Here is a 24,449-nt window from a genome sequence, read left to right on the forward strand (position 1 = left end):
ATTCCAGCAATCATGGGCACCGCAATGCAATTTATGGTGTATGCACGTGGGTTTCCATGTTCAAACGCATGTGTTTCCGCCGGTTGAGTGATATTGGTGCGCCCGCCGGCCGACACCTACACCGCTAGGTGTGTTGAGGCCCTCAACTCTGTCACAACGGCCACTGTTGCTTCTTTAACACGCATCCACCGCACCCTCCCTATACGCAGATTTGGTATTGAACCTTAATCAAATCCCTACACACCACCACTGCTTGAATAGTTTTGCCAGCTTGGAGTTGCTGGCTGCCACTTGACAACCCTAACTTAACTTCACTGCAATCATAGTTACTATTACCTGCTATGTTTCTACCTTATATTATAGCTTTAGCACCCCTACTAGCTACGCAACCTAGATAAACAGTTCTCTCTTACTTGCTATCCTACACTCTAAGGCAGTTTAAGACTAATTTAGCGTATAGACCTTAGCGCTAGATAGAGGAAGTAAGTGGCATAGAGGCAATACAGGTAAAATAACAACTTCTTGTTACTACTCTCCTTAAGTAGTATACAACCAATCTCTTCTACGCCTTCTTCTACTATTTACACTCTTTACAGCACCCTATCTTCTCTACTACTTACTTACACTCTACTACAACATTATGTCTTGGAAATATAATAGCCGTCTTGATGAGGCTGCTAGTCTACTACACATCAACGACGAAGAAGTGCGCGCCATAGATCTAACAGTCGATGATTACACTGCAGACCCTGATTACAGCGCCAACAACTCTGAGTCAGGCAATGTCAGCGACTCTGACACCACTGCCAATGACTACGACTTCGCCGACAACATTTCCGAGTACAGTCCTCATTTAGGAGGTCGCCGGCGCCGCTCTCCAGCTCCAAGCCCAGCACCAGCTCCAAGACCAGCACCAGCCCCAAGACCAGCGCCAGCTCCAGCGCCCGCACCAGCGCCCGCACCAGCACCAGCTCCAGGCGACAACTACTATGACAACGTCATAGCTAGTTATCTCTACCTCCAAGAACACTCCCAGCAACTTGTTGTCCTTAGGGTAAGTAAACATCAACCTCCCGTGATGTTGCATTAACTAACATACCTTCTAGCCGCACTACACTGTTACAGCCACATACCCTGGTCACAACGGACATCAACAGTACGACATGTCGTTCCATACAGACAATTTATTGGATTATTACATAAGTGGTGTTGGCGATGCTGCCCTTCAAGGTCTTGAGCTCAAATGGAAGATTTAGTGTTTAGAAGATACCGTGCGTTAAAGATTCGACGGCGACTTTGCTGCCTTTGCTGTCTTGTTATAGAAGTAGAATATGCTACTATCTATGTAGGTTAAAAGATAGTATATATACTACTATATAATATATCTATCTACCTTCCTTTACTATTATTAAGATACTACCTTCTTCTTCCTTGCTAAAGCATAGTACCTAGCATACCCTCTTTAGGATATACTCTATAATAGTGTAGCAAACTAATAAAGGCTCTTTTCTTATCTTAGCTATATAGATATTAGGGTATATATAGCCTCTTACTTTAGCCCTAGTATAGTCTTAAAATCTCTCTATGCAAAGTAGGAACGTGCTATACTAGAGCAGAGTATAGCAGGCTATGCTATTCTATTAATGCTCTAAGGTATTAAGGGATATTATGAATAATACTGTTAGCGTCTATATAGAATCTATCTTTAAGAAGAAGGTAACAGAAATAAGAGGAATACTCCGCAGGGCGGGCGTGCTTAAAGAGACGGGCGTACGCGATCTGGATCCTTGCTATACCGCATGTTACACACTGGATCTTGCAGACATGGCACACCACAGCTGTTGGCTAACGGTTCGTTTGTGTAGACATTTACTTTGTGCTTGAATTAACAAGCAAAAGTATCTGCAAAAGTGCGTCCAAGGCTTAGTATACATGATGGTTTATTTCACTGCAATCATGTTGTTTACTTCTCTCTCTCTTCTCTTTTACTTCTTGCAACCGAAACTCTGCAGTGTCATGTCAAAGTCCCGAAAGGACAATGGCAGAACCGATAAGGCCGTGGGCACCCTGCACATTGAACTGCGACAAACAGCGCGTAAGGTGAGCAAACGGGGTAAGTGTATTTCTGCGGTAAAGGTGAAAGGACTAACTAGGCGGAGCTATTTCGCGCTAGTGCTGTGCAAGTAGAACCCGATCTTCCAGATCCCTCGCTTTCTCTTTACCTCTAACCTTGACCTGCTCGACTCTTCAGCGAGAATCTCCACCAGCATGGCTGACAGTAGCATGAAGTCCGACACTTCGAGTGACGAAGCCAGACGTATCATGATCAGTGATGCCACCGAGTCTATTCACTTTCGCACGCTTGTGCGCGAATTGGGCACCATTAATGCAGCTGCAGACCGTGTAAGCGCATTCCCACAGGTCATGTGTCACATCCAGTGTTCTAACACTCATTCAGCGACGTAAATTGCGAGATAGAGCCCCATCTGTCGACGACGAGAGCGCACGAGGACTTGAGAAAGAATGGCTATTGACTGAAGCCAATGAGGTAGGTACACCCTAGCAGCATCATAATGCTCTTGCTAATATCTACCTCCAGACCACGCAAGAATATGTCTTTGCTACAAACATTACTGCGAATAAGTCATGGGCACTCCAGACGAAGACGATTGAGAGCTACACATCCTCCTCCAACAGCGATGTGAAGAAAGTGGTGACGAGCGTTGTGACAACACCACTCTCAGCAGAAGACGTCCCCAAGAAGATCAAGCGCGAGCTAGAATGGCAGTCACTTACTGAGCCAGAGCGCCTGACGTACAATAACAGCTTCGTTGAGTATCTCATTAGCAAGACGCAGGATTAGTGCTCAGGCAAGAGGCATCTACATGCACACTGGTGGAAAGCCTATCTTGAAGAGGGCATGACCAGTCTTCCATACTCTTCAATCAAATCGATTTGCTTCATCATCTCAAATCCTCCCTGATACCCGGTCCCTTCTCATCACTCGTGATTCCTCAAATAGTCAAACAGCCACTTCCGGGCCCTCTCATTCGTTCCCCCCCCGCCCCAGCTTCGCTACCTCTTCCTCGATCGTCTCAGCCTGCTCCTTCAGCATCCATTTCGAGTGCGCCAACATAGAATTGTCCATCTCAATCGCATCTCGCACCTTCGTACCCAACGGCGGTAGTCGGTCTCGGTACAGTGCGTCCACGCGCACGAGTTCTGCAGTGCGGTCGGCCATCATGCGCTCGATATTCGCGATCTCGTCGCCTGCGCGCTCGAAGACGTCTTTGAAGGGGAGCAGTTCGCAGCCGGTGGCGGCGCAGTGCGCTGTGGCTTCTTGTTGGGATTGCGTAAATGCGAGGTCCAGCCACTGCCGCTCTGCTTCTCTGTTTGTGATGCACTTTTCTAGCCATTCGGGATCGGTTGGCGGTTCGTGTAGCTGTTTGCGATAGCATGGGTAGCTGAGTTTTGTGTACTTTGCTTCTTCGTAGGTGCTCTGGAGAGCTAGGAACTCCCACAAGATCATGTCCTCCTCTTCCACGCAAACGCCTTCGGGACAGAATCTCGCGACTTCTGCTTTGGCAGAATCAAGTTCTGCGCGAAGATTTTCGGCAGTCTGGATCGCTTTCTGGAGCCGATACTGATGGAGAGCACGTTCCTCATCATCCTTCTCCGTCTCGTATGCCTGTCGCTCCCGAACAATTCGCCGCTCCGCCCAGTATATTTCGCCCTCGTAAGTATCGAATCGAGTGTAACCGTCTTCCACGATGGTATGGTTGTAGCCAGCGAGATCCCCCACACGCTTCTGCGCCACTTCAGCATGGCCATGACCAGAAGGTGCGTGCTTTGCACGAATGATGTCGGCGTTGTATTGCGTGGAGTTGATTGAGCCTGGCCAGCCATTGCGTTGAAGCAGAGCTTTGATGGTCTCAGGAGGGACGCCGAAGCCGTTCTCGCGGTTCGATGTTTGCCATGGCGTCCACTTTAGACTCTTGTAATTGTTTGCAATAGCGCGAAGAACATGTGGTGCACCGTCGGCCATGTCCCACTCGAATTGCCCATCGTCTTGGAACCAGAAGTCGGCCATCTCTCCACCAAATTTATCTTTGGCCACCTGTCGCTGCACCCATAACTCAGCATCAAAGATCCGGATTGAGTCTCTTTCGGTGTTGTAAAGCAAAACCCAAGTGCGGTCATTGTTCCATCCTCCCGTACCCCAGTTTGTCAGTGCAACGTCAGATGGTGCCATGTAGTCTGTCCAGCCAATTGATTGTCCGCGCAGAGGATCGCAGAGTTCTTCAAGGTGCTCTGGATTTCGATAGTCCATGAAAGTCCCACCGTATATCCAATCAGGCTCCTGGACAAGTGAGATGTCCACATACGGCAGAAGTTCGATCAACCGCAGCACCGAGGCGCTCGGCTTGCACGCAATCGCTGTTGTGTTGATGGTGTGTGGACCACGGGTAATGGCATTGTGCGGGATGAAGGTTGAATTGGCAAGAGTGCCGTATATGTCATCCATCAAGTCTGCGATTTTCTGCATTTTAGTGACATCATATGATGGGTTGATGCTATAAGGGAGTAGTTTGTAGATTTGCGGCAGACATAGGAAAGCCACGAGAGGGATGCAGAAGACTGTCACCGGATGCTGAAGCCATCGCGGAGCCGACATGGTGAGACAACGAGAAGGGACTTGAGGAGTGACCAAAGGCTGGTAGGTAGATGATATTAGGGGTCAGGGGCGTTAGGCAGATTGCAGCATCTCGACTGCTTTGGTGATGCTGACTGAGCTTCGAAAAGTTTCACGTATACCGCCATTGGTATAGATGGGTTCGCACTAGACCTGGACTACTCATTGTAGCGAGAAGAGGCCGACGGTGTAGGATGTAGATCTGGGGGTGACGCGCCTCGGTGGACCCTGATTTTAGCGTGTCACTTTGTTGGACCCCGCGACACCAAAAAGTCTCTCAAGACAGTCAGGCTACAGCGCTCTCGGTGTGATCTTTGCTATGGAATTGCTCTCTTCTCTGTTGCCCACATCGACTCCGGCGCCAAAGCTCGATCAGCTGCCGCCTGAGATGCTCGAATTCACGCTCCTCAAAACAACAGGCGCGCTTGCGCCTCGCCTCGGCCGCCTGTCCCTCCCCAAGCGCAAGAGCATCTCGACGCCCGGCTTCATTGGAAACACTTCGCGCGGCGTCATTCCACATATATCACAGGACAACTTCTCGAAAAGCTTGGGCCTCAATGGTGTCTACGTCGCGCTGGAGGACTGTAAGTACATATCTCGATGACGTAGCTCCACGCTGACAGTTGCAGTCATTGAGAAGTTCCCACAAAAGACACCGCCGGTCCTTCAGTACGATGTCCCTGAGCCGCTGCGCAAATTCATCGCCCTTCCACAAGACACCCTTCTGGTCCTCGGCCCACGCCGCAACCCACCTATACCGTCCCCGATACATAGTACGAACAAAGAGCTGGGGGTGTTGACGTCTGTGGGCTTCAAGGCCTTGAGCTCACAGTACTATGCTGCTGCTGCGCGAAAGTTGCAGCCCGATATTGTGGTTGGGCTGGCCGACATCCCGTTTGGAAAGGAAACGGTGGGGATAAAGAGGAAGGACAAGATGAGCGATAGGACAGAGGTGTGGACACGCGACCTCATTGCAAAGAAAGCTACGCTAGACAAGGAAGAACCAAGCTGGGGTATCTTTGCGCCGATTCTGCCCATAGACCGTGATCTACAGAGCTGGTACCTGGAGCACCTGGTTGAGGATATGGCCGACAAGATCGCCGGTGTGGCCATCTACGACGCCTATCTGCTAGACGATCTGTCTGAGGAGCTGCACCACTTGCCGCGACTATCTTTCCACGCTCCGGCCAGCCCACACGAGATCCTCCGCCAGGTTGGTCTGGGCATGGACATCTTCACCATTCCTTTCCTGGCAGACGCAACCGATGCCGGCATCGCCCTCGATTTCACCTTTCCTGCCCCACCCAAGGACACAACTACCAGCTCGCGACAAGATCTAGGATTAGACATGTGGTCTGATACTCATGCAACATCTGTTACACCCTTGAGCGAAGGGTGTAAGTGTTATGCATGCACAACGCACCACCGCGCCTACCTCCAGCACCTGCTCGCCGCGAAGGAGATGCTCGGCTGGGTACTGATACAGATTCACAACCATGCGATTCTGTCTGCCTTCTTCTCTGGCATTCGGGCATCCATCGAAGCGGACACGTTCGAAGCAGACGTCGCTGCTTTCGAGAGGTACTACGAATCGATGCTGCCAGAAAAGACAGGGCAAGGACCAAGAGTCAGAGGCTACCAGTTCAAAGCTGAGGAGCACGCGAAGCCTGAAAAGAAAAACCAACGGGTGTTCACAAAGTACGATGACGAAAAGATCGCGGAATTGAGACTGGCCGCAGCGCATGGGCAGCAGCCTGGGAAGAAGCCGGAGATGAGAGATGTCATTGACGATGAAGCTTTGGTTGGTCTTATGGGATTAGGCGATGTAGACGTTGATGGCGCGCGGCAGGTGGAGTCACTGAAGCTGCAAGACGATGTTGAGAAGAAGAGTTGATTATAGACTAGATACCCTTAGAGAAATGAGGACGCACGATACGATCTAATCGCTTCAGCAATACATACGTAGTTCAAATCTGCGCCAGGCGACTTGTTACTACTCTCGAGACCCAGTTACTGAAGCCTCCAACTTATTTACGCACCCGCCTTGAAATCACAGCATTCCTGCCAAAAGTGTCCACATCTACATCGATGCGGAGCCTCTACTCCCTTGTTTCGCATGCCGCAACAACACGTCCACACCGCATCATACTCTAGTTGTACTGGGTGCTTGATGGTATGCTCATCGATGTTGCGGTCAGGTGTTTTAGCACATGTCAGTTTGGCGGAGCGCGGCATAGTGAGGGCTGTGAGTATAGAGTCTGGTCTGGATGGGGATATGACTTATGGGAACGAAGTCACTACAGTTGATGGAGATGATAAAAATTCGGAAGGCCGTAGGATTTGATAAAACGGCTTTGTAGTTGTGTCAAGGGATGCAGTTGGTGCACAGTGCTGGCATGATGCGCTGGGGCTGCGGTGTGAAACGAAAGGATGTCACAATGCTGCGCTGGGTCTTGCACATAGGCAGGCTGGCAAGCTGATACTGCGACATGATTATTCGTGTTCATTCAAGCTGTGTGCGACCTGATACGTGTCGCTGAGATCTCGACCCAACGTTGACGAAGGCCTGACTAGATCACGTGCGCAGACTTTCACTGGCACAGCATTCAGCCATGCACATCAATACACGCAAAACAACGCGCCCTTTAGATCCCGCGGACGCAAATTTTAATGCCGCACGCGCTGCTGCTGCTGCCTGCGCCCTTTCCCCGCAGCAATGACGTACTTTCCCTTCCCTTCACTTCACTTTCCACGCAGTTCCAGGCTCACCGTCACCGCGCCTTGCGGGCTGAATAAGCCACTCGAACACACTAGCGTCTCGAAGGCTCGGCGCGACCGCAGGCACATATAAACTTCGATCCCCCCGCCTCTCCCAGCTTTTGACCACCACAGCCTTCCTCCACTCCAAAGCTTGATCACTTCGCTTTCAACCATTGAGCTCTTAGCTACTTCGCTCTTTACTGCTTCGACATCCTCTCCTTCAGTCTCGACCTCGTCGCATTCGATGACCTCGTCCTCGACGATGTTGTTGACCGTTCACAACTTTTCCTTTCTCAGTCTCCTTTATCATTCTTCTTCTTCACTTCACTCGTTCTGTACTTCATACACTGCACCCAGGGCAACGGGAGGTACTCATTGCTGCACCGAGCCGGTCAAAAACATATTTGGCACGGAGGAGACCACCATGACGCGCGAGGAGGGGCGCTCATACCTGCGCAGGTGTTAGTTAGGTAGCTTGGGAGGTCTCACTGCTGTACTGAGCCGGTCAAAAACATATTTGGCACGGAGGAGACCACCGTGATGCGCGAGGAGGGGCGCTCATAAACACTAGATAGTCTCAATCCATTTGTTCGTTCACACTTTGACTTTTCTGGTGCCTTGGTGTGATGATTTGCTCTTGACGCGACGCGACGCGACTTCGCACATGCGACTGAGAAAAATTTGTTGCGACATTGAGTGACAACTTCGACATTGAGAGACATGAACAATTGCACAGCAGGCACCTTACCAATCAATTCATGAACTGCTCGCGTCATCCGACTTGTCCGCACAAGTCTTCGCAAAAGTCACACACATCTCTCCGCACCGAAGGTTCGCCGAGCCATTCTCAACTACATCGCCCATATCACCTACCGTTGAAAAGCCCCAAGTTCCTTCGTCCTACATCACGTCAGCAACATCCTCTCATCACAACACAAATACTCACCACCACTCGCGAAAGCCCACACTCCTTACATCAACATCCAGCTCCCGCAACCCAGCCATGTCCAGCTGACAATCAAACGGCCTCCGCGTCGCCTCCTCTGCGTCCCCATCCTGCGGCCTAACCGGCACCATCCCTTCCAACCCCAGCCCCGTAATCTCTGCAAACACCTTTACCACGCCCCACTTAGTCAAGCACTCGTCGCCCGAGAACTGCAGTATCGCGGGCATCTCGCGCCCGCGATTCTCACTGCTCAGGTACCGCGCCGCGATGTCGCAGCACACGCGGCCCACGTCCTCAGTGCACGTCGGGAACCGGCGCGCCCAGTCATCCACCTCGATGCGCGGCTCGTCTGGCCCCAGGCCCTGCGCGCGCCACAGCTGCGACATGAGCGCGTTGATGGCGCTGTGGTGCGGCTCGTCGCAGGGGCCGTAGAGGATGGGGACGCGCAGTGTGACGGCGCGGGGCGGCGGCGCGGCATCCAGCACGGCGCGCTCGCCCTCGAGTTTCGTCGTGCCATAGATGTTCTGCGGGTTTGGCGGGTGAGAGGCGGAATACGGCGCGTCGCCGGGCAGCCCCGGGAAGACGTAGTCGGTGGAGATGTAGATGAGGAAGATGCCGCGCTGGGCGGTGGCGGCGGCGAGGGCGCGCGTGGCGGCGACGTTGAGGGCGCGGGCGGCGGGAGGGTTGGCGGTGCAGGAGTCTGGGAAGCGGTTTGCAGCGCAGTGGACGACGACTTCGGGCTTGGTCTCGTCGAGGACGGTGTCGATGGCGCGCGGGCTGAGGAGGTTGAGCGGAATGATGTCGGGTGGGTTGAGGCGCGTGAGGCCTGTGCCGATGGCTTTCCAGCCTGCGCAGGCGAATTGGCGCTGTACTTGCCGGCCTAGGAGACCACTGGCTTGGGGGGTGGGTCAGTGGGTGGGAGTGTGGTATGCGCTGCGTGTGTACCTCCAGTGACCAGCACTGTTTTTGTGGGCGCATCTATCTTGGCCGTGGTGTCAGCCGAGTCGCTGGGATCACGGTACTCGCCCGATACGACATCGAAGACGAGTATGGGCGGGAGACTCGTGCTTTCTGCCATGGTGTTGACTGTGATTGTTGACAGTCGCAACCGATGACATCAGCCCCGCGAACCCTGTGAAAGTCGGCCCCACATGCGAAGCGAGCCGGGCATCCCTGTCACCGCCCCAGGAACCGACGCGTTGCTGGCGCAGCTATCGATGATTGTCGCGAAGCTGCCCCGACCACTCGAACACACCAACATGTCGACAATAACGCAGAACGCCTCCCAGAGCTCCTACCCGTATGGCGCCCACCAAATCAAGCTTCTGCGCTAACACTGACAGCCCCACGCTGCCCAAGGACTTCAACGCGAACCAGCCCAAGACAATCCGCCTGTACCCCCTCAGCAACTACACCTTCGGCACCAAAGATGGCCAGCCCGAAGAGGACCCGTCGGTGCTCGCGCGCCTGAAGCGCCTGGAGGAGCACTACACCGAGCACGGGATGCGGCGCACGAGCGAAGCGATCCTGGTGTGCCACGAGCACAACCACCCGCACATCCTGATGCTGCAGATCGCCAACGCCTTCTTCAAGCTGTGCGCGCCCCCCAGTGCCCTGTCGAATCCGCGCTGACAGCATCGTAGCCCCGGCGACTACCTGCGCCCCGAGGACGACGAGATCGAGGGCTTCAAGGCCCGCCTCAACGAGCGCCTGGCCCCCGTCGGCACCCAGTTCACCGGCGAAGGCGTCAACGACGAGTGGCAGGTCGGCGACACGCTGGCTCAGTGGTGGCGCCCTAACTTCGAGACGTTTATGTATCCGTTCATCCCGGCGCACGTCACGCGGCCCAAGGAGTGCAAGAAGCTGTATTTCATACAGCTGCCCCGTAGCAGTACGTCCGCTCTACACACATCACCTGCCCCCAGTCATCTCTCCTTCCATCCATTCATACATACATCACACATGCGCATATTACAGTCTCGCTAACCCCATCCAGAAGTCCTCAGCGTCCCCAAAAACATGAAGCTCCTCGCGGTCCCGCTCTTCGAACTCTACGACAACACGGCACGCTACGGACCCCAGCTGTCCGCCATCCCGCACCTGCTGTCGCGCTACAACTTCGAGTTTGTCGATGAGGAGGGCAATGTCGCGGCGACGACGCCCGGCGTGGGGCCGCCAGAGGGCAGTCTCAGGGCGAAGGTGCTGGCGGGCGGTGAGGATGTGAATATGCAGCAGAATGGGGATGAGGCGAGTGATGTCACAGTTTCGTAGTCTGGTGGGGAGGTGCGAGGCGTTTGGCGTTTGGGAGGTTTGGCAAAAGCGTGGATCTGTTGGGGTATAGCATATCCCAGGTGGTCGGCGATGATGTGGTGGACATGGGACGAGGCATTGAATCGATGACCTGTCATGGCGGTGCAAGTGCTGATCACTGACAGCGCAGTCAGAAGAGACGTGAGTTCAATTAAACTTTCCATTCAAAGCGGAGTATGAGTATGCAATACAAAAACCACCCCCAACGCCAACGCCCCCCATACGTCGTGTCAACGTGCAGTCGATGAGGCCCCTCCCCTCACTCACGCCCAGTACTCCGCCCCCAACTCCCCTCCAAGCCCCACATCATCTCCCTCCATAACGATCCGCCTAACCACCACCCCGACAACATCCATCTTACTATGCGTCGGCCTAACCTCGAGCCCGGAGTCCCTGCGCCCCGTCTTCGCCTCACCCCCAACCTCCCTCACCACCTTCCAGTTCCCCAGCCCCGTATCCACAAGCCGCGCACGCTTGTAGCTCGCATTCCCGACCGCGCGCACCGCGACCACGAACCCGGCGTCGGGCTGTGCCTTGATCCACTCCCTAGCGGCGTCGTCCTCGGCCCAGATCCGCTTCAACACGGTCTCCGGGTCCTTGAGCAGCCGCACGGTCTGCTCGTCGGCCTCGATGGTGCCCGCGGCCTGGCCGGCCTGCAGCGGCTTCTCGACCAGGTGCGTGCCGCCGAAGGACTCGAGGAAGTGGCCGCTGCTGGCGTCGAGGAAGATGACGTCTTTGTACCAGCGGGTGCCGATGTCGTCGTAGTCGCGGTCGTGGAGCGAGGTGGGCGCGTGTTTGGAGGACGCGGAGACGAGTTGGCCGCAGGGGAGGGAGGCTGGGGCGAGGGGTTGGGGGAGGAGGGTGAGTTCGGGGATTATGCTGGGGGAGAGGGGTTCGCTGAGGTGCGAGGGGCGGCGGGAGTATTTGGCAGCCATGGTCTGGTTGGTTGTCTTATTGGAGACAGTAGGTGGTGTGTTTGGTGTTTTGATAGTGTGGTGAGCTGCAATTGAGCTCTGTATGTGTGGAATTGGGTGATCAGAGATGATGAGAGCTGATTGAGGCTGTTTTATAGCTGTGCTAAGCTGAGGGGAAGCTCTGGTGAGGGGTCGCCTTGGGCTCTTTATGTGACTTCATTTGTACCTGCGAGCTGCAGCGACCCCGCCCGGCGCCGCCGTGTCGGGGCAAATCCCTCAGGTCACGCTCATGTTGCGACTAGATAATTCTGGCCACACTGGAATGTGAGGCCATGTGCAACGACTGTTGTTCCGTCGACAGGCTGGTGGTGTGACGGAAGCCATGCATGTCGCGTGAGGTTGGCGATGCGGTCGGTACCTGGGTACATTCGCTTGATTCCGGGTGGGGCTGTGGGTCGAGCGCTCCTTCCCGGCGTCGCCCGATCGTTCCTGCTGCGAGACACTTGCAGCTGTGTTGGCGCCACGCTCTGCTGACTGTGCACTGTGCGGTGGCATCATCGACAAAGGCGTCATGTCTCGTGCTCGCTTTTGCGACAACTGCAGCTCTGGCCTCATTGTAGTCAAACGCCATTCCCGCGAGGCTGGAAGATCGCTCGATCGCAGTCACGAGACCGACGACAGCTGTGAAGCCTATAAATACCAACAGACTTGCTTTATTGGACACTCAATGGCCCTCTACCGTCAAGCACTGCATACGACTCGCATGCCAGCATCCGCTGGTAAGGCATGTGCCTCGTGTTAACACGCCCTACAATTGTGCTGGCTGCAGAATGCTGCCCAAAATGATGGCCGTTGCGGACGGTCTTAGCACCCGGAGTTTGGAGCAACGAGGTCTGAGGGTGCGTACAGAGATTCTGCTGGGTGAAAACCCGGGTATATTCTGGTATTGTATTGTGTATATACTCATGGAGGTGCAAAAATGGCATGATATCTACAAAGTCCATAATGCCATGTAACCGTTCGTACGTACTCTTTGTGTCCCGAACAGTGACTCAGCCGAAGCTTTGCTTATAGCAAAGCTCGTTCATCCTGATTTCCTTAACGGATGTTAAATGTCCTATAGCCCTCGCTAGCTGCATGCACTGTTGGCAAGCCGGGCATGAACATCGTGCCTACGAAGAGGTAGTGCCCATCTCGAGGGCGAAGTACGCATGGGAGACTGAACTGCGGGAAATGTGCTATGATATCACCCTGTAAGGTAGCCAGAGGCGCCATCCCTATAAGACCCTCAGCAGACTTCACAAGCCGCCTTTGTTTCCAATAGTGCTGTGGGGGATCAAAGCGCAAAAATTGATCATAATTTTCGTTCGACGTAACGCTTGTCTCTAATGAACGCAGCATTTTGAGAGCATTCTTAGAGAGAGCGAATGACCACGGTGAGGCTGAGTGTCGAGTAATGACTGAGTATAAATATTCCCAATGAACTGACAGTTCCATTTTCCAGCTCCGACATGCCAAAACTTGTGCAAATAGTGTTTCCTTGTATATGTACGCAGAATGACCAACACGGCTTCGGTCTGGATAGACGTGGTACTTCCAGAAAGCGGCAATGTCTTCCAGCCGCGATCCTCCCGCTTCTGTATTCATGGAGGGTCCTATTTTGCAGATTGTCCCGGTTCTTGCCCATCCTGTCAGATATAGCGTCTTGTGAGCGACATCGACTCTTTCCTGTGCGAGGTCCTCTGGCATGTTGGTATCGCGAGGAACGATATCCAACGGGAGGAAATCACCCGGAGCTGGCGTGCTCAGGTTGGGAAGCCAAGATAGCCCATGTGAGTTAGGGCTGATTGTAGGGCCGTGACATACCTGGCTTAGCAAAAGGTAGATACAAGAACTTTCGACGAAAGCTCGCGCGTATTCAAACATATTGCGGCCCTCAGGAAGATCATATCGAGGCGTAATCTGCCGGATACGAGCAACTAAGTTTGGTGTATCCCGGTACGGTAGAGCTAGGGTTGCGTAAACTCGATCCCTCTCCTCGGAGCATTGTAGTCCGCGAATGCTGCTCAGGAGCTCGAAAACTGTGAAGCTTCTCTCCTTCGGCGCCACCCATGGTGAGTAGCTGTTATCTGTCATTACGACAGCCTTGAACGACCGTCGAAGATCTCTAAAATCGATGTCGGTCTCGCCCCACATGCAAAGCGCTGATCGAGCCAGATGGTATTCTTGGACAACCCATAATCGCGAGAACCACTCGCAACGCAATAACTCTTTCAAGCCATCTCCTAACTCCTCTAAGCCCTGCATTGACGCAGTTTGGTGATGATTCAGAACCATGGCAAAGATGGCCCTAGCTCTATGGTGACGATCAGGCCCAAGCCAGACGAGTACACGGCGTGCGGTTGAATAGACCTGCCCCATCAATTTGACCTGGCGGCCGCGCTCTTTAAGGTCTTTCTGATTGATGCACACCGCATCAGCCCAAACATGTTGGCTCCGAGTTTCTGACCTTATGCGCCGCAGAGCTGCTGCAAGATTTGTCGAAATTTTGATGACTCCTTTAGGAGTGGACAGTGTGTGACTGTGGTCTGCTACTCCCCATGTATAAGAAAGCGCCTCAAAATCAGCACCCTTATCGTGGCGTAGGTTGCTTTCGTACAGTCTCCCTCGGATTGCATCTGACTTTTTACCAGGCTCAAGTCTTAAAATCCGTATAGTGTCTGTCCCGTGCAAACTATTGTAAGTGTAAGGTTTGCGATGTGTAGGCGACTGGGTGACGCCTTTAGATCGACGAGCTGCTTGTTCACCCCTGCTGTTTCTGCCGTGTTGCGGTCGTGAGGTAGGCGAAGTCATTCGTACTGAGCGAAGGTCTCAAATGTTTCGGGAACGTTTTCTGTGAAAGGTTCACGGACTGATCAAGACGAGCAGCATTTTGTCCGGGTGATTAGGCTGGCGGCGAGGCTGACGTTGTATCAACATGAAGATGGGTGCATGCAGTCAGCTTGTGGCTGTGTTCAAGGGCCTTATTTGATCGGGTAGGTATGCGTCGCACATTGAAGCGGGTGATAACTAGATTTGTAATACTTCGACGCGTAAATTATAGTCATCCACCGAGGGCTGTCCAAGAGAACTGGAGAATCAGCAAGTGCTCAAGACCCAAGAACTGACCTGAACGTGGGCAGTCAGCAGCGTTCAGAGATAACACATGAGAGTAGCCAAAGTATGGAAATGCTTGTTGCATGGCGCCACTGTACCGGTTCTCTATTTGCATGTGTTAGTTCGTTTCCTGGCTTATTAGCAACGTGGCAGTGCTTAGCGTCTTATCTTCTAGATAGTTCTAAGAAATACATAGATTAATAATAAAAAACCCGTAATTGCTACAAAGTTATAGAGAGAGAGCAAGGTTCTACTGGCCAATATTAATAGTGACCGTCTGTGCAGAAGAACTGTGCAGCAAGTAGCTCATGATTTTGTTGTTCGTTTTGGTGTCGGTGTTCCTTACTACCTGTCTTTGAACCGTTACAACAACACACTTGAGTGGGGCTGTGGGGTGGCAGTGCCTGCACGGCCCCATTCGCTATATATGCAACCTGGTCGCCCTCGACCTTCAACACAAGGACTTACTGTCTACACATCATGGAGCCCTTCAGTGCGTTAGCCGTCGCAACGGCAGCTTGTCAGTTCCTGGACTTTGCTTCAATCAGGGGACTTGGAACATCTGCAAAGCCGAGCTCGGCCAGGACAGTGACCGAAACTCCCACGTCAGGACTATTCTTGAAGATGTCCAAGTAATGAACGACAGACCCCGTATGTCCATGCAACATTCTACAGACCGAGAGCTTTCTCCGGGATATGATACGATCCTGAAACTTGAGGGAAAATGTGACGAATTAGCAGCCCGCCTAGCTGCTGCTCTGGATGCTTTGCAGAAGCAGACAAAACCCGGCGGCACAACGCGGATCAAAGTACTAATAGACAATGAGCATAAGCGAAAGATACGGGCACATGAACACTTGGAACAATCACGGAAAAGCAAAAAAACAGTCACGGTCTTGCGATCTTGAGCTTTCGTGAATAGATTGTTGTTCGTATCGGGATGTGATTCTTATACTCCGGTCATAAGACTCCTGCGAAAGACTACAGAAAGCCAAAGTCTGGGGAATTGCGCTACGCTGTTGCCAATTGACTGACGTCTGAAAAAATCTCCGTGCGCTATCAGATCGAGTGGTGTTTACAAATGCATACATACGATGTGTGTGCATTCACTAGCTCTTCCTGCGTGCCGATCCGCGCCCACGGAGAGCAATTACGCAGCGGCGACGTCATGTGAACCTAAAAGAGGGCATGTGCCTGGATTACTGGTAGTTTTTGCCAATAGACTACTTTCGCGGTGGCTCGAGTTTCTTGCTTCGAAGTGGCACTTTTCCCTGCTCATTACGCTCGTCTTGCCATCGCTTCCATCCAATTCCAATCCAAGAACCCTATCCGGTATGGCTTCCTCTTCCTTGAACGACAGAATGAAAAGTCGCGAGGAGTTCCATGAAGCATTTAAGGAATCAGTAGACGCCGACCTCAAGCAAGTAGGCTATGATGACCTCAATAGAACGTGGCACAGTATCCGCATGTTCACGAAGGTCATCGCGACTCAGTTTGCACGAGGTGCGAATTCGGATCTTCCCAAAAAGTATCGGTATGAATACGACCTCCGAGAGCTGTGGTATTGGATCCTGCAGTCTGCTCGATACATCGCTGCAGACCACCCTGCGCAAGACAGATTGGTCATGCAAGTTCTGCATACAAGGGAGATGGGTGTTCTTTCGAGAAAGATTGGGCCTCCAAAGAAAGGAGAGGAGAACGCTGAGACGGAGATAGCGACTACCTCTGATGGCAACATTTGGAGTGACCTTCCTTTCCTTGCGCCTGAAGTTAAAGCAGCCTGGACAGCGTCTACAACAAGCTTTCCCTCCGTCGATCGCCACAACTTGAGTGCCTTCGTCGCCCGGCTCGCTTCTGTTGGAGTCCGAGATCCTGAGTTGGGCCTGGTCGCGATTTGGATCCTCCGCGATACTCTTGAGACTCCACGGCCGCTTACAAGAACAGAGACTGATACCAACGACTCTGAAAATCAGCCGGCTGCGATTGTGGACCTTCTACCAGCCGCAACGGCGTGGTTCCTATACTGCGGCCACAAGATCGAAAGTCTATGCATTCAAAATCAGAACTTCGGATCTAGTTCGAAAACGGGCGAACTGGCTAGAAGAGCAGAGATTGAGCCCGACTGTGGATTCAGTGTGGCCAGGTGGACCTTTTGGAGGGACAGGCTTGATGAGATACGGCAGTGTGGGGACAGAGAGGTTGCACAATTGGCAGAAAAAGCACACAGGACTATGAAGGCTTGGGGTGAAAGGATTGAGACTACGGATTGATACCAAGCACGGCTCGTGGCTGTGTTTTGAAGGCCTTAGTTTATTGGATATGTGTCGCGCGTTAAAGCGAGTAATATCTAGGTTAATAGGTAACAAACGCGTAAAAGTAAAGTCTTCCATTGAGAGCCAAGTGTCCAAGAGGACTGGAGAATCAGAAGTACCTAGGTACCCAGGACCCACGAACTGGCCCGAAAGCGGACAGTCAGCAGCGTTCAGAGTTAACATACTTAATAATAGGAGGCAAAGTATAGAAATGCTTGCTGCATAGCGCGCTGCACTGTTCCTACGTGTTACACATGTAGTTTGTTGCCTGGCTTCTTGGCAACGTGGCAGTCCCCGTTGTCTTGTGCGGTTCTCAGGATTGCACAGTACAAACATGGCCTGGTTAACGATCGCGGAAGTGAGTTGTCCTCACATCAGGATAGCAATCCATGGATCAAGGAAGCAACCGCCGGAAAACGGTCTCTCCATCTGATAACTCATGGATACACGACAGCATGCGGATATTCATAACTTCATATGTATACCCATGCTACCGGCGTACTGTTGTAAGTCTTACCGGACCTTATCTGTTGACTTGTGTAGACCACGGCGGTGTTCCGCGCCCGTTTCCTACAAACCGCCTGAACCCGACTGGACCATCACCAACTTTGCAGCACGACACGACCCCAATCACAGTCCTGTAGTAATTGCGAACATCTCATCACGCCATGTGTTCTACCCCATGCAAGACCGTTGATGTGATAGGTACCGGGACGCTCCAACCGGAGGGTTTCTGGTTTCCGGAATGTGCCCACGTTCCGCGCTGTCTTCCGGATCCTCATTCAGCCTCCACTTCCTTATCTGCCGCGTGCCGTACGCTACCATCACCTCCCTCGTGTTTCCGACTGGTCTGGGACTCTCTCCGCTCTTATCAGTGACCGCTATGGCAGTCCCAGGGTTCCTTCCATTGGCGGGTGATGTGTCGCGGCTGCGTCTGCGTCTGCATTCGCATCTGAGCCTTCTCAATGCTCCGAGTCCATCTGTTTAAGTCCACTCACGTACATACGTTCAAGGTTCTGGTTCCACGGCAAATACAATTCGTTACAGTAACTTTCATGTTCCGAAACGCCTGAACTGGAATGCCTGGATGGCTGTTGGTCACGATCCCCGAAGGCCGGACGAGACTAACCAACAATACAACAAGTGACCTGTGTAATTGCGAAGCTGCCTTTGGGTCGCGGTGATGTGCACTAACCCCGCGTTTCAATCTCAGTCCAACGACCAAATGGGCAGCTCCAGCCTGAACGAACAGTTACCGCACCCTCGGAACATTTCCGCACTACCCTGTTCTGGGATATCTCTATCTATCACCATGCGCGCATCAAGGTCCGCCCGAGATAGGTGACCTGAACACTGACCTTATCTTTCGTCAACCTTTGTATAAGTTCTTGGCCGTTCACCCCAGAAATGACGGAGATCCAGCCAAAACCGACCCACCAGCACATCGAGATGGGAGAGTCGATCAAAGAACGCGATGTCAAGTACATTGCTCCAACCGCAGACGATGATGACCGCCTGGCCCAACTTGGACACGTCCAGGAGCTCGAGCGAAACTACTCGATATGGTCGCTGGGCAGTCTGTGTCTCTGTTTGATGGCAACTTGGGAGGCGCTGTCAACAGTTATTGCAACTGCGTTGACGACGGGCGGTGCCCCTTGTTTGTTCTTCAATCTGTAAGTCATTCAGGGTTGGAGTAACGCAACCATCTCTAACATCAACAGTCTCATCTCGGTCATCTGCACAATTGCTATTGCGTGCTCTTTGGGCGAAATCGCGTCCATATACCCGACCGCGGGAGGTACGAGGCTATTCATGTTCCCATGTGACACTGGCTGATTTCCATGCAGGACAATACCACTGGGTCGCTGCGCTCTCCCCACCTTCGTCTCGAGCAGCAGCGTCATGGTTGACGGGATGGATCAACGTTGGAGGACAGATCGTGCTGACTGCCTCTGCTGCATTCGCGGCAGGCCTCCAGCTCCAGGCTTTGATCATCTTGAACAACGAGACCTACATCCCCGCAAGATGGCAGGGACTGTTGTTCTACTGGGCCATCTTGATCTACGCCGCTGCCATCAATATTTGGGGCTCGAAGATGCTCCCCACTGCCAACTTGATCTCTGGTCAGTACTCGTGATCCACACAGAGATGATGTGCTAATTGAGACAGGCGTACTGCACATTGCAGGCTTCCTTGCCATCCTTGTCACACTCGGTGTCATGGCACCCAAGAACTCCGCCTCCTTCGTCTTCACAGAGGTCACCAACTCAAGCGGCTGGTCCAATGACGGCGTCTCCTGGCTCGTCGGCCTCCTCTCCTCCGTCTACCCCCTCCTGGGCTACGACGCCGCCTGCCATCTCGCCGAAGAAATGCCACATGCCTCGCGCAACGTCCCCATCGCCATGATCGGCTCCGTGACCGTCAATGGCCTCCTCGGCCTCGGCTACTGCACCATGCTGCTCTTCTCCACCGGCCCCCTCGATACCCTCCTCGCCACCCCCACAGGCTTCCCCTTCATCCAGATCTTCCTGGATGCAACCCGCTCCGCTGCTGGCGCCACCATCATGAGCCTCGTCATCACCCTCATCGCCGTCGCGGCCACTGTCGGCGGCATCACATCCACCTCTCGCACCCTGTGGGCGTTCGCTCGCGACAAAGCCACCCCGTACGACCGCTACCTCGCCCACGTGAACCCCACGTCGCACATTCCCGTCCGCGCCGTCGCCCTCGTCACGATCCTGCAGATGCTGCTCGGCTTCATCTACTTGGGCAACTCGACCGCCTTCAACGCGATCCTGAGCATGGCCGTGCTGGGCATGTACACCTCGTACCTGATCCCCATTGTGTACTTCATGGTGTACGGACGTCCGCGACTCGCGGCTGCGGAATTCGGGTTCTTCAAGATGCCCAAGGGGCTGGGACTCGCGCTGAACTGTGTTGCGTGCGCGTGGCTGGTGCTGGCGATTGTGTTCTCGACGTTCCCTTCGTTTATGCCGGTTGAGGCGCAGACGATGAATTACTCGACGGTGGTGATGGGTGGCTGGATGGTGTTGGGCGCGGGATATTACGCTGTGCGGGGAAGGAGGAAGTTTGAGGTGCCTGTTGTAGAGCGGGAGGCGCGTGGGTTTTGAGAATCTCGTCATCAGGGGTAAACTGCAAGAACTACTTCGTTAAAGCGCTGCATATTGCTCGTGAGGTACGAGCTGTCTGTGAGTGAGTGCCCGTCGAGGACCGTCCAGTGTCTGTTCAGATCGAGGAGATGTGTGGCTCTTGAACCTTCTCACATGGCTTGATTCGACGATATGATGAACACTGCGCAAAAGTTCGAGCAAATTGATTGACTATTTTTGTATGGTTATCGAACCTTTCCACAACATGACCCCCGCTCTACGCGGCCACTGGCACCAACGCGCCCTCACCCGCAACCTCTCGTCCCAGCTGACCCAGCACCCCACCCTGACAGGAAACCACAATCGGCCTTTCCGGCCCTCTCGGCGCCGCAAACAACGCCTGAATTCTCTTCACCATTTCTTGCCTTGCCTTCTTCCACCCCTCAGTATGCCCGCGTAGCGCTTCCCCATTCCCGCCATTCACCCACTCCACCAGTCCATCCACATACTTCTCCTCCTCATCCCTCAGACTATGAAACTTCTTCCCCGTCCCCCGCGCCTTAAGCTTCTCCACATACTCGCGCCTCATCGCATCCCGCTCCGGCACCCCCACGGCGCCGCTGAAAACGCGCGCCACGACCATGGCCTGGAATTCGAACAGCGTGAACGTCGCAGTGAAGAAGGGCACACCGACGAAGGCCAGCGACGGGTCCGGGATGTAGAAGATATCGCGGTGCAGATTGTGGAACATAGTGCCGTCGGTGACGAGCACCTCCTCGTCAGCCTCGTCCACGGGCGTGCTGTCAGCATGGTACTGCGACAGGAAGGGCAGTGTGAGGTGATACCCTGTGCAGAGGATGACGTGGTGGATGTCGCACAGGGTGGCGCCGGATTTGAGCGTGAGGGTGAGCGGGATGGGGTCAGATGGGGCGAGGGAAGCGGGGGAGGAGATGGGGAGCGAGAAGGATACCACCTCGTCGACGCGGATTGCGTTTTCCGGGAGCAGCGCGGCGGATAGGTCGAAGGCGCCGTTACGGTGCGACTGGTAGATGGTGTGCGCGGAGGGACCGAGTTCCCGCGCGATGTCGGTGGCGGAGACGGAGCCGCCGATCAGGAGGAAGTTCTGGAGTTGTTAGACAATGGTATGCCTGCAGTGCAAAGGTTGGAATGTGTACTTTGCCGTGATAGTCTTCGGGTTTGCGGTAGCTTTTCGAGTGCTGTACACGGCCTGGGTAGGCCCGCTTCCAGTCTGAAAGCCCAGGGATATCCGGTACCCGGGGGGTGTGGTAGTGGCCGGATGCTACGACTACAGCATCAAAATCCTAGGTCTTTGGTTAGATATTGGAACGTCAATAACACAGTAGTACTGACAGTTGTGGTGCTGTTCCGAGTCTGACTTCCATCGTCACGTGTTTGCAACGTCGTGGTCTGAACGGCCCACTTGTCACCAACCTTCGACACATTTTGCACCTCAGTGTTGTAGTGGGTCACATCAGCAACTTCTGTTTTGACAGCAGTGTTTTGGATGTAGTCTTTCAGTACGCTGTGGGAGACGAAATCTTCTGTCCCAGGCGGAAACTTGTTCAAGGTGGTCTCAAGTAGAGGCGTGGCTACATTGTTCTTGAGTCCAACGTAACAGGGTCTAAAATAAGTCAGTGGTCAATAGTCTTCGTGGCGTAAGACAGTAGTACCCAGGTGGAGCGTGCAGTAATCTTTCTACCTCCAAGTCATCGACCTCTTCTTTAGTGTACGCACTCCCAGCTTTTGACAATGGGATTGATGAGTATGCAGGTTCGAGTGGTTTTCGCTCGTCGTAGAGCCTTGTTGTTGTCAGTGACAGAATTTCGAACGTATTTGATACTTACCAGATACCGCCTGCAGCACTTGAGCGCTCGAAGATAGTGACATCCAGACCTTCGTTCTTGAGATGTGCTGCGGTAACGACACCCGAGATGCCCGCGCCAATGACGGCTACACGCTTGTTCTTGGATGACATGTCGATCACCAATATTGAATGTAGAGCTTTAGGTTGAGTAGAGGTTGCGTGCTGGATTGTTTACGGTCAGTGGTGCCTGTTAAGGACGAAGTTTGAGAGGGGGCGAGCACGTAGCAGTCGGCCGAACATCATGTCGTACGCAAGCCACAAGTATATGTTTTTGCACACACGACATCTACGAGCGGGAACAGTAGCCATTTACGTGAGCTGATCCAATATAAGCAGGGCGCAATGGTGGGTAAAGATGGCATCATGTACTCTCACGTACGATCCAAGCCAGAGGATCCCAACCCGAACGTCTTTGAAATCGGCATTCAACACGGCGTCTAGAAGCGCGAGGTATGCCCGGTGATAAGTTTCGTGACGTTCAATGGTGAATGGATATGCGCAATAGGCTAGTGAATTGACGTGATCGATGAACCCCGCAACACCAACATCGCGCAGCATCAACATGCGTTCCCGAGCTGCAACACCTGCTGTTGCATTAGTAAGGATCGTCTGATCAGACGAGGGGTTCAGGGTCGGCCCGCAGTATAAGAGCAGCCACTGAGCACTCTCAGAATAAGCACAACATTACGCCAAATACTTCAAGATGGCACCTATTGCAATCGCAGTCAACCCAGACATCCAAGAGAAGGATACTGTTCAGCCGAGGAAGGACACACTGGGTCTTCCAGAGCCGGCAAGAGAGAGGCTCGAGAAAGCAGGCATTGACTTGTCCAACGGATACCCGTACAGGCCGGCCAAGCCCTTGTACCTCGATGATGTGTACAAGATTAGAGATTACGATCGCGAACATGTGGATCCGGGTTCCAGGGCTGACCCTGAAAAGACCGCTCTGCTCAGTGCGGCGAAGGAAGTTATTCATCTCACAGCCCACATCGGTACAGAGATTGTTGGACTGCAGCTGAAAGATCTTACCGACCAGCAGAAAGACGAACTTGGTCTACTGATTGCGGAGAGAAGCGTCGTATTTTTCAGAGATCAGGATCTCTCGCCCCAGGAACAACTGAAGCTGGGTGAGTGGTATGGAGAAATCGAAGTTCATGTAGGTCTTTTTCCAGCTGATTGCCAGTCTCGTGACGTCGATTAACTGCAAGAACAGCCGCAAGTACCTTCTGTGCCGGGTGTGATAGGCACGACCGTAATATGGCCTGCGCTTCAGGCTACAGAGATCCTGGCTAGCTTCAGACAGACTGGAGGAGCGTCCAGATGGCATACTGACCTTGTTCATGAGAGGCAACCAGCGGGGTATGAGAGACTGATTTGCAATGGACCCTGATTTCAGTTGACAGATATTAGTGTGACCCATCTGCACAACGACACAATTCCAAAGATTGGTGGCGATACTCTGTGGGCCTCGGGTGTGTAGTCTCGTCAGCGGTGAGGCCAATGGCTAACCAAACGTAGGCTATGCGGCGTATGAGAAGCTGTCACCCGACTTCAGGAAGATCATCGACGGCAAGCAGGCCGTGTACCGCAGCGCTCACCCATATCTTGACCGCAACGACCCCACAGCCGGGCCGAAGCACATCGAGCGTGTGCATCCGCTTGTTCGAGTGCACCCGGCCACAGGTTGGAAGTCACTCTGGGTAAACCGCGCCATGACAGTGCGAATTGTAGGTCTGGACAAAGCTGAGAGCGATCTGATCCTCGGATACTTGTATGATGTGTATGAGAAGAATGTCGACATCCAGGTGCGCTTCAGATGGACCCCGGGCTCCTCTGCGCTGTGGGACAACAGGATTACAATCCACAACGCCAGTTGGGATTATGAGGGAACTGAGCCGAGACACGGTACGAGAGTGACCGCGCTGGGAGAGAAGCCATACTTTGATTCGAAGGCACCTACAAGGCGACAGGCTCTTGGTCTTGCTGGACCTGATGATGTTTGACAAATGTGTCGATAGACAAGACGCGAAGGAAGGGAAAAGGCGCGATTGTGGGGCCTCTTAGCGTGTCACGGGCGCGGCTGCGGCTGTTCCCCTCCCCTCTTCAAGACTCAGCACCAAAACTTCGCGTCAATCTCATCACCATAGTTCACCCGCTGTGTCAAGCAGAGCCTGTTCTCTTCAAGTCAAATATAACGCTAACTTTGGATACCGACTACAACTCTTCCACGACTTTGTAACAACATGCTCTGCTCGTGCACTCTGCCTGCAGGCGGCTCTTCTGAGCACATCCTTCTGAGCACACTCCGAAAATACACGATGATCTAGGCACCTTTCTAGAAATTGGCGCGGCTCGGGTTC

General features: G+C 53.3%; 11 protein-coding genes across 11 annotated transcripts; 6 read left to right on the plus strand and 5 right to left on the minus strand.

Moving 5' to 3' along the window:
* Positions 1-640: 640 nt before the first annotated feature.
* Positions 641-1,256, plus strand: C7974DRAFT_410026 (uncharacterized protein; the record flags this gene model as incomplete). Its single annotated transcript, XM_046143435.1, has 2 exons — positions 641-1,054; positions 1,107-1,256. 2 exons carry the CDS (start codon positions 641-643, stop codon positions 1,254-1,256), a joined length of 564 nt encoding a protein of 187 aa, XP_046000056.1.
* Positions 1,257-2,616: 1,360 nt separating this feature from the next.
* Positions 2,617-4,856, minus strand: C7974DRAFT_387745 (uncharacterized protein). The gene has a single exon (XM_046141203.1). The coding sequence runs from the start codon at positions 4,673-4,675 to the stop codon at positions 3,047-3,049; it is 1,629 nt and encodes a 542-aa protein (XP_046000057.1). The 5' UTR covers positions 4,676-4,856; the 3' UTR covers positions 2,617-3,046.
* A 142-nt stretch (positions 4,857-4,998) lies between these two features.
* Positions 4,999-6,680, plus strand: C7974DRAFT_461362 (tRNA-guanine(15) transglycosylase-like protein). The gene is made up of 2 exons (XM_046146167.1): positions 4,999-5,277; positions 5,323-6,680. The coding sequence occupies exons 1-2, from the start codon at positions 5,013-5,015 to the stop codon at positions 6,585-6,587; spliced, it is 1,530 nt and encodes a 509-aa protein (XP_046000058.1). The 5' UTR covers positions 4,999-5,012; the 3' UTR covers positions 6,588-6,680.
* Positions 6,681-8,018: 1,338 nt separating this feature from the next.
* On the minus strand, positions 8,019-9,497 carry C7974DRAFT_387749 (uncharacterized protein). Its single transcript, XM_046141204.1, has 3 exons — positions 9,345-9,497; positions 8,400-9,294; positions 8,019-8,353 (listed from the first exon to the last, which is right to left on the minus strand). Exons 1-3 carry the CDS (start codon positions 9,475-9,477, stop codon positions 8,323-8,325), a joined length of 1,059 nt encoding a protein of 352 aa, XP_046000059.1. The 5' UTR covers positions 9,478-9,497; the 3' UTR covers positions 8,019-8,322.
* Positions 9,498-9,564: 67 nt separating this feature from the next.
* On the plus strand, positions 9,565-10,911 carry C7974DRAFT_387751 (nucleotide hydrolase-domain-containing protein). The gene is made up of 4 exons (XM_046141205.1): positions 9,565-9,699; positions 9,743-9,994; positions 10,043-10,290; positions 10,396-10,911. Exons 1-4 carry the CDS (start codon positions 9,617-9,619, stop codon positions 10,668-10,670), a joined length of 858 nt encoding a protein of 285 aa, XP_046000060.1. The 5' UTR covers positions 9,565-9,616; the 3' UTR covers positions 10,671-10,911.
* C7974DRAFT_387752 (uncharacterized protein) lies at positions 10,912-12,028 on the minus strand. The gene has a single exon (XM_046141206.1). It carries the CDS (start codon positions 11,642-11,644, stop codon positions 10,973-10,975), a length of 672 nt encoding a protein of 223 aa, XP_046000061.1. The 5' UTR covers positions 11,645-12,028; the 3' UTR covers positions 10,912-10,972.
* Positions 12,029-12,546: 518 nt separating this feature from the next.
* On the minus strand, positions 12,547-14,911 carry C7974DRAFT_387754 (heterokaryon incompatibility protein-domain-containing protein). The gene has a single exon (XM_046141207.1). It carries the CDS (start codon positions 14,474-14,476, stop codon positions 12,722-12,724), a length of 1,755 nt encoding a protein of 584 aa, XP_046000062.1. The 5' UTR covers positions 14,477-14,911; the 3' UTR covers positions 12,547-12,721.
* Positions 14,912-16,140: 1,229 nt separating this feature from the next.
* On the plus strand, positions 16,141-17,049 carry C7974DRAFT_410033 (uncharacterized protein; the record flags this gene model as incomplete). The annotated part of the gene is made up of 1 exon (XM_046143436.1): positions 16,141-17,049. The coding sequence occupies one exon, from the start codon at positions 16,141-16,143 to the stop codon at positions 17,047-17,049; it is 909 nt and encodes a 302-aa protein (XP_046000063.1).
* A 1,491-nt stretch (positions 17,050-18,540) lies between these two features.
* On the plus strand, positions 18,541-20,222 carry C7974DRAFT_304204 (amino acid permease; the record flags this gene model as incomplete). Its single annotated transcript, XM_046137970.1, has 4 exons — positions 18,541-18,764; positions 18,813-18,889; positions 18,939-19,214; positions 19,261-20,222. The coding sequence occupies 4 exons, from the start codon at positions 18,541-18,543 to the stop codon at positions 20,220-20,222; spliced, it is 1,539 nt and encodes a 512-aa protein (XP_046000064.1).
* A 196-nt stretch (positions 20,223-20,418) lies between these two features.
* C7974DRAFT_387757 (dimethylaniline monooxygenase) lies at positions 20,419-22,478 on the minus strand. Its single transcript, XM_046141208.1, has 7 exons — positions 22,456-22,478; positions 22,308-22,404; positions 22,067-22,248; positions 21,893-22,021; positions 21,573-21,843; positions 21,377-21,523; positions 20,419-21,324 (listed from the first exon to the last, which is right to left on the minus strand). Exons 3-7 carry the CDS (start codon positions 22,195-22,197, stop codon positions 20,479-20,481), a joined length of 1,524 nt encoding a protein of 507 aa, XP_046000065.1. The 5' UTR covers positions 22,198-22,248; positions 22,308-22,404; positions 22,456-22,478; the 3' UTR covers positions 20,419-20,478.
* Positions 22,479-22,789: 311 nt separating this feature from the next.
* On the plus strand, positions 22,790-24,092 carry C7974DRAFT_305024 (uncharacterized protein; the record flags this gene model as incomplete). The annotated part of the gene is made up of 4 exons (XM_046138003.1): positions 22,790-23,249; positions 23,298-23,448; positions 23,500-23,561; positions 23,608-24,092. 4 exons carry the CDS (start codon positions 22,790-22,792, stop codon positions 24,090-24,092), a joined length of 1,158 nt encoding a protein of 385 aa, XP_046000066.1.
* Between the last annotated feature and the right edge of the window lie 357 nt (positions 24,093-24,449).

Source organism: Boeremia exigua (genome assembly GCF_020726555.1).
Source record: "Boeremia exigua strain MPI-SDFR-AT-0100 chromosome Unknown C7974scaffold_3, whole genome shotgun sequence".
In the NCBI taxonomy this organism is placed as follows: Eukaryota; Fungi; Ascomycota; class Dothideomycetes; order Pleosporales; family Didymellaceae; genus Boeremia; species Boeremia exigua.

Coding starts and splice junctions, on each gene's coding strand:
- C7974DRAFT_387752 (XM_046141206.1), bottom strand. CDS start 11,644: ATGGCTGCCAAATACTCCCGCCGCCCCTCGCACCTCAGCGAACCCCTC.
- C7974DRAFT_387745 (XM_046141203.1), bottom strand. CDS start 4,675: ATGTCGGCTCCGCGATGGCTTCAGCATCCGGTGACAGTCTTCTGCATC.
- C7974DRAFT_387751 (XM_046141205.1), top strand. CDS start 9,617: ATGATTGTCGCGAAGCTGCCCCGACCACTCGAACACACCAACATGTCG. Junction 9,700..9,742: donor GCCTCCCAGAGCTCCTACCC/GTATGGCGCCCA, acceptor TAACACTGACAG/CCCCACGCTGCCCAAGGACT. Junction 10,291..10,395: donor CATACAGCTGCCCCGTAGCA/GTACGTCCGCTC, acceptor AACCCCATCCAG/AAGTCCTCAGCGTCCCCAAA.
- C7974DRAFT_387749 (XM_046141204.1), bottom strand. CDS start 9,477: ATGGCAGAAAGCACGAGTCTCCCGCCCATACTCGTCTTCGATGTCGTA. Junction 9,295..9,344: donor AACAGTGCTGGTCACTGGAG/GTACACACGCAG, acceptor CCACCCCCCAAG/CCAGTGGTCTCCTAGGCCGG. Junction 8,354..8,399: donor GTGGGCTTTCGCGAGTGGTG/GTGAGTATTTGT, acceptor GACGTGATGTAG/GACGAAGGAACTTGGGGCTT.
- C7974DRAFT_387754 (XM_046141207.1), bottom strand. CDS start 14,476: ATGACTTCGCCTACCTCACGACCGCAACACGGCAGAAACAGCAGGGGT.
- C7974DRAFT_387757 (XM_046141208.1), bottom strand. CDS start 22,197: ATGTCATCCAAGAACAAGCGTGTAGCCGTCATTGGCGCGGGCATCTCG. Junction 21,524..21,572: donor CTCGGAACAGCACCACAACT/GTCAGTACTACT, acceptor CCAAAGACCTAG/GATTTTGATGCTGTAGTCGT. Junction 21,325..21,376: donor CCGAAGACTATCACGGCAAA/GTACACATTCCA, acceptor TAACAACTCCAG/AACTTCCTCCTGATCGGCGG.
- C7974DRAFT_461362 (XM_046146167.1), top strand. CDS start 5,013: ATGGAATTGCTCTCTTCTCTGTTGCCCACATCGACTCCGGCGCCAAAG. Junction 5,278..5,322: donor CTACGTCGCGCTGGAGGACT/GTAAGTACATAT, acceptor TGACAGTTGCAG/TCATTGAGAAGTTCCCACAA.